This window comes from Moschus berezovskii, chromosome 4 (assembly GCF_049115385.1).
Source record: "Moschus berezovskii isolate FMDL1 chromosome 4, NW_MosBer_1.0, whole genome shotgun sequence".
Lineage (NCBI taxonomy): Eukaryota > Metazoa > Chordata > Mammalia > Artiodactyla > Moschidae > Moschus > Moschus berezovskii.
This window is the reverse complement of record NC_142463.1, coordinates 9,739,436-9,745,696: the sequence shown is the minus strand read 5'-3', so window position 1 is coordinate 9,745,696 and position 6,261 is coordinate 9,739,436. Positions and strand designations below refer to the sequence as shown.

Sequence of the window (6,261 nt, the reverse complement as noted above, 5' to 3'; positions counted from 1 at the left end):
CACCTTGAATCAGTGAATGAATTGAATTTTATTAAGCCCTGTCCGTGGACCCCACACTTTGAAGGCCTGTGCACGTATATACTCCTATTAAACCCCTCCTCCCAGTGCCGGCCTCGAGCAGCAGGACTCATCATCTCCATCATATACCAAAGGAAACCGAGGTTCGGCTCCGGGCGGTAACTTGCCCAAGGCCACACCGCTGGTGCCGGTGGCAGGAGCTTGGGGAGAAAGGGCTTGAACCCAGGCCACCTGACTCTCCCTCTTGGCTGTCCCTACTCTCAGCTCAGCATCCCCACCCGCAAGGCTGCACCTTGGCTCCCGGGTCCTTCCAACCCAGGCCTGATCAGGCAGCCCCTCACAGCATGGTTTTCTTCACATGGTCTTGAGGGTGGTCTGGTAAGAGTGGAGGGGGAACATCTGAGCCCAGAAAGATGAGGTCGCCCGAGAGGAGATCGCCCTGTTTGGAAGAAGAGGTGACCCAGTCCAGGCGGTGGTCCAGGCTCTCAGACCGGGCTTTCCTGGCCGCCAGGCACTCCCGGCATCTCTTGCTCACCAGGTAGGCCAGCTCCACCAGGTTGAGGACGATGCAGATGAGGGCCGTGATCACCATGAAGAGAGTGAAGATGTTCTTTTCCTCGGGCTTGGAGATGAAGCAGTCCACCACGTTGGGACACGGGGCCGCGTGGCACTTGACCACGCGGGGGAGGGTGTATCTGGGGTAGATGGAGTGGAACACGCCGAGGAAGGCGGCGTCCACGCCGGCCTTGAACACCAGGCTGCAGACGTATGTCCACCAGAGCCCTCCCCGCTTCTTGCCGGGGTCCAGGTAGAGACGCCCGCCGTCCTTCCCGACGGCCTCTTGGTGCCTCTTCTCCCGGGCCTGGCGGTAGGCCACGTGCATGACCACGAGCAGTGAGGGGCAGGTGACCAGGATGAGCTGCAGGGCCCAGAGGCGCACGTGGGACACGGGGAAGAACTCGTCGAAGCAGACGTTGGAACAGCCTGGCTGGCGCGTGTCGCAGTCGAAGTCCTTGTGGTCGTCGCCCCACACCCGCTCGGCCGTCACCAGGTACACCAGCACGCGGAAGATGAAGACCAGGGACAGCCAGATGCGCCCGAAGGCTGTGGAGTACTTGTTGGCCCCGCTCAGGAGCCCCTCGAAGACCCCCCAGTTCATGGTGGCCCCCGGCGTCGGCGGCTACTGCGGAGAGAGGATGATGGTCATTTCCCACGTTTAGAGAGCACTCCCTCTCCCTGCTTTATAGACTGGGTCATCAGCTTTGATCCTCACGGCCACGGCAGAGCTGGGCTCTATCCTCGTCCCCTGTGCAGATGGGGGAACTAAGGTTCAGAGGGGTTATGCAGGGTCGCACCTGATCAGGTGCAGAGGTGGGCCTGGAGCACAGGTGATTCAGCCCAGAACCAACTCTCCCCCATAAAAGTGAGCGAAGCTCCTTGCTCCTCCCAGGGCTTGAGGGGGTGGCTAATGCCGCCTTCCCTCTCTGTCTTAACCCAGAACTTTCCTCCTCCTCGGTGGTCCAGATTTTGGAATGACTTTTTTTTCCTTTCTGAGCACGGCTCTCTCCGCTTAGACAGCCTTCTCCCAAGGGGAACCTGTTCTGTGCCTTTTACTTGGCTTGGGAGATGGGGCTAAAGAGAAGGTTGGAACCTTGTCCCCAAACTCCCATCTGGTCTAACATTAGAAATATCCGGGCAGTTGTCCTGCTCATATGTGACTCATCTGAAGCAAGGCCAATGGCAAACCAGCTGAAACAAAAAGGAAGGAACATTGATTCTCTTTGTATGTTAGGCTTCATAGAGGAGCCGCGTGTTCTTGTGCTTCCCAAACTGGCGTTCCATGGAACCCTGCTCAATGGCCTGGCAACAGAAGCAAAGAGAAGGATTCCGTGTTTAAGAAAGGTAGGCAAGCACTGTCGGAGAAGGCAATGGCAAGCCACTCCAGTACTATTGCCTAGAAAATCCCATGGATGGAGGAGCCTGGTAGGCTGCAGTCCGTGGGATCACTAAAGGTTGTACACGACTGAGCGACTTCACTTTCACTTTTCACTCTCACACATTGGAGAAGGAAATGGCAACCCACTCCAGTGTTTTTGCCTGGAGAGTCCCAGGGACGGGGGAGCCTGGTGGGCTTCCGTCTATGGGGTCGCACAGAGTCGGACACGACTGAAGTGACTTAGCAGCAGCAGCAGCAGGCAAGCACTATGTTCAGTGCAAAGTTAAACAGGTCCCTTTACTTGACCCTGTAAATACATTCACATTGTATATGAATAAGGGGGACAGAATAGGTAGCACTGCATCAACTCTTCTGATCACAGAACTTTTTCTTTTTGTCATCTTGTGGGACGGCCTTGTCAAGACACCAAAATGAGAAATGCTACTCTGGTCAGTTCTACTGGTGAGTTTGTGAGCACACAGGAATCCGATTTCCCTCCAGTTAGGCAACGTGACTATGGTTCAGAGTGAGGAGTGCCTGTGTGTGCTCTTGGAAACTCTGTCTGGTTCCTGGGGGGTCCAGTGATGCATGCAGCATGGTCTTACCCTCCTGGGCTCCCCAGAACCTCAGGGAGCCTGTCTGCACAGCCTTCTGCTTTAAGGGGTTCCTGCTGTCATTTCCAAGTCTGCTCCAGGTTGGAGGTCACCATGCTGTCCTCCCCTCCACGCCCACCCCCCCCATATTATCTGAGCACTTGGCATGAATCAATACAGCAACTGTACAAAAAGGTATAGGTTTTATTCCCCGTTTACAAAGGCGGAAAGTGGAGCACAAAGAGGTTAGTTCATTTGCCCACAGTGACACAGATGGTCAGCGGCAGAGCTGGGGTTTGAACCCAGGCAGGCTAGCGTCATGGCCCACACTCTGGGTCTGGGCCCCTTTCCTCTGGTTTGGGAAGCTGCCTGCTGTGCCCGTGCCCTGCCCCAGCCCCACAGGTCCCCAGGGAGGGAGGCTGGGGTGACTCTGCCCCTACCCTGTCTCTATGCTGTCCTGTCCATACCACCTACAACTTGAACGTGGGGCCCCTGCTCTGAAATCACCCACTGCTCTCGGCTCAGTCCCGCCTGCGGTGGGCGGAACCCCTGGCAGCTTCTCAGGGAACATCTGAGGAGGCTGCAGCCCAGGGGCTCCCCGCCCAGCCCAACCCAGAGCGGGGGCGGGGTTTCGCAGGCCCAGGCAGGGATGCCCCACCTGCTCAGCTCCTGGCTCCTCTGTGAGCCCCTCTCCCCCTCAGTCCCCGGCTCCCCGCTCTGCTCACAGCTGAGGAAGAAGGGGGAAAGCCCAGAGCAGGGGTGGGAGGGGCCCTTCCCTCCTCCACCGTCAGGATGGCCGTGCGCCCCGGCCACTCCCCGGACTCGCAGTCCGCGACATCTTCCTGCAGCTGGGTGTGCCAGGTGTGCCGAGGGCACCTCTGGACACAGATGGCCTTTGGCCTTACCTGAGCAGCTACTCCTCAGGGCTCTCTGGGCACCGGGTCCTGGCCGCCAGCACTCCAACTTGGCGGGCAGCTGGCATTCATGTCAGAACCAGGGAGGGTGTTTGGGGAAACCTAGGACAGAGCCTGCAGATTTCGGCAGGCAGCCTGGGTGTGCCCGGGCCGGGAGGAGGAGCAGCTGGGCCGGGAACTGCCATTGGCTGGGCCCCAGTCTCCCAGGACTGCCTCTCATGAGGCCCAGGAAACTTATGGTTGCCCTCCTTTCAGGGCACTGAGCCTAAAAATCCTGGCATCCTCTTGGGGACAACCACAGGTCCACTCTGACCCCTGGCTTGTCTTTCCATCGCTGGCCTTGTGTGGGAGGAGCCGAGGCCTCTCCTTTCCAGAAATTCCTTCTGATTCTTCCTGGGACTTTGTGGGCTGCTCCAGACTCTCCTCCCTCTCCAGTTACTCCTCAGGGCCTTTCGTTCTCACGGCTTCAGTGACCTGTGGAACTGAGTCCCAAATTCTGTCTCCAGCCCACATGCTTTTGCCTATCAATAGTCCCCACCTGGATGCTTTTCCCTCGCCTTTCTCCTTGCCTGGCCCACTCTTCCAAGAAGCTTTCCCTGATTGTGCAGCCCCAGATGGCTTCAGGCCTCATCTCGGGACTTCTACGGCCCTGAGCTTTCATCATCGGATGGCATTGAAATAGTTGATTTTATTTGAACTTGCTGCAGGTGGGACTCACCTGTTGAATGAGCAAATCAGTCCCCACCAATGGACATTTTTTAGGGGCTTGTCGTTAGCAAGATGCAACACAGATCAGCCCCAGACCATCAGGAACTCACCCACTTGGCCTTAATACCAGCTGATAAGTCCAGCACCAGCTGCACAGCCTCTTACGACTGCACAGATATCAGGGAACAGTCGCTAGGCCCAGGCTCCCATTGCTGCTGGAATCTAGTTCAGTCTTTGCACCCTGACACAGCGCACGAGGGGTTACACAGAAAGTCAGCCTCTCCCCTACATACACAGCCCCATCTCTCCCCAGAATATGTACACCGAGCCCCTCCCCAACCCCTGCACAGCTGCCTGTCCTTCACCCTCCTCCCTACCCCATTCTTTAAATCCAAGAATCATTCCTAGGGTTTGGCTCTGTGCCAGGTACTGTGTTTGGCGCTAGGTTACACAGATAAAGAGGGGACCAGGAGCGGTTGGCAGGGTCTCCCCGCTTGCCTGTGGGCTAAGTCTCTTCAGTCGTGTCTGACTCTTTGTGACCCCACGGACTGCAGCCCGCCAGGCTCTTCTGTCCATGGGACTCTCCAGGCAAGAACACAGGAGTGGGTTGCCACGCCCTCCTCCTCCAGGGGATCTTCCCCACCCAGGGATTGAATCAATGTCTCTTGTGTCTCCTGCATTGGCAGGCAGATTCTTTACCACTAGCACCAACCTGGACAGGCACACAGATGGGGGCCCTGAGACACACGGGTGTAAGGATGGCCTCCAGCAGAAAGGACTCGGGGTGGACAAGTCCTGTCCAGAGCGGGTGCCTCCCTGTCTAATGGGGCAGGCAGGTGAAGGAAGTGCCTGACGGCAGGGGACATCTGCATCTGGCTCTCACTCCCCTCCAGCTGGAGCTCAAGCACCCCTACATATGGGTCCATATGCATCTGGAATCTCACAACCCTGGATTTGAATCTCACCTCTGGTACGTTCAGGTCTGTTTCTTGGGTGTACAGTGAGACATCTTATGCCCGTGAGGCGTGCCCTGTGAGGACAGTAAGTGCAGTGCAGGGCGGTGGCTTTGTGACCTGAATCCGGCGTGGCCACTGCATCTCTGTGCTGGGCGTCAGTTCCCTGTCTGGGCAGTGAGATGGTAGCACCACCTACCTCGGAGGGTTGGCACGAGGATTAGCCCAGCCAACAGAGGCACAGTGCCAGACAGTGCCCGGCACAGAGGAGGCCCTTCCTACCACTGCCTCTGACATGTGTGAACTGCCTGCACACGCCTGGCGTGTGGTGGGTCCCCATATGGCTTCCTCTGCCTTTCCCTATTCCTCACCTCTTCTCCCTGAGCTGAAGGAAGGCAGAAAAAGGATGGGAGACAGACGGCTCACCAGAGGAAATCTCATGGGATGGATGCTGTCTTTGGGACAAAAAGACAAAACCTGGGTCAGGCAGTGACTGTTGGGGAGTGGGGAGGGCAGGCAGGGCATACCCTGGATGGTTTCTCGTTAGTGCCTGGATGCAGCCTGTTGGGCTAGCTTCTAAGATGTTCTTTATCAGCAGGTCACATGGGCCTGAATTCAATGGACGATGTGTCCGAGAGCCACAAACACTACAGGTCCACGGCAAGTGTGGCATATCCCACACACTATTACACACGCCCAGTGCCACACACGTGTGGGGCAGTGCTGGACCCTGGATGCCTAGTATGGGGCCTGTTAGTACCATGTTAGGCCTCCGTTTACGTTTATGGAATGAATGATGTGTGAAGCGCGTGCACTCTGCAAAGAGAGAGACACACACAGCTACCCCGCTCTGCACTCTTCTCCAAGCTATCAGCAAGTACAGGGGAGAGAAGGCACGTGAATAGATTGGGCGTGACTCTGAAGCAGAGCTATGAGAGACATGGGACAGAGAGGGGAGTGTCAAGCTCTGCCAGAGGAAGCCCCGGACAACGGGGCACTTAAGCTGGAAGGATGTGCAGGAGTTCAGCAAGAGGCGACAAGGAGGAAAGCCCTTGAGGCAGAGGGCTTAGAGCCTGCAGTGGGAGATGATGGGAAAGCTTTGGAGAGTGGGTTGGAGGAGGGAGCGGTGGGTGTAAGGC

General features: G+C 57.1%; 1 protein-coding gene across 2 annotated transcripts; it reads right to left on the bottom strand.

Annotated features, from left to right (window-relative positions):
* Positions 1–23: 23 nt before the first annotated feature.
* GJB5 (gap junction protein beta 5) lies at positions 24–3,594 on the bottom strand. Of its 2 annotated transcripts, none has more exons than XM_055403410.2 (2): positions 3,453–3,594; positions 24–1,201 (listed from the first exon to the last, which is right to left on the bottom strand). In XM_055403410.2, exon 2 carries the CDS (start codon positions 1,175–1,177, stop codon positions 356–358), a length of 822 nt encoding a protein of 273 aa, XP_055259385.2. In that variant the 5' UTR covers positions 1,178–1,201; positions 3,453–3,594; the 3' UTR covers positions 24–355. The 2 variants fall into 2 exon arrangements, with proteins under 2 accessions (XP_055259385.2, XP_055259386.2); XM_055403411.2 differs by having other exon boundaries at positions 24–1,198.
* Between the last annotated feature and the right edge of the window lie 2,667 nt (positions 3,595–6,261).

Excerpts from the sequence above, each read along its gene's own strand:
- GJB5 (XM_055403410.2), bottom strand. The coding sequence starts at position 1,177 with ATGAACTGGGGGGTCTTCGAGGGGCTCCTGAGCGGGGCCAACAAGTAC.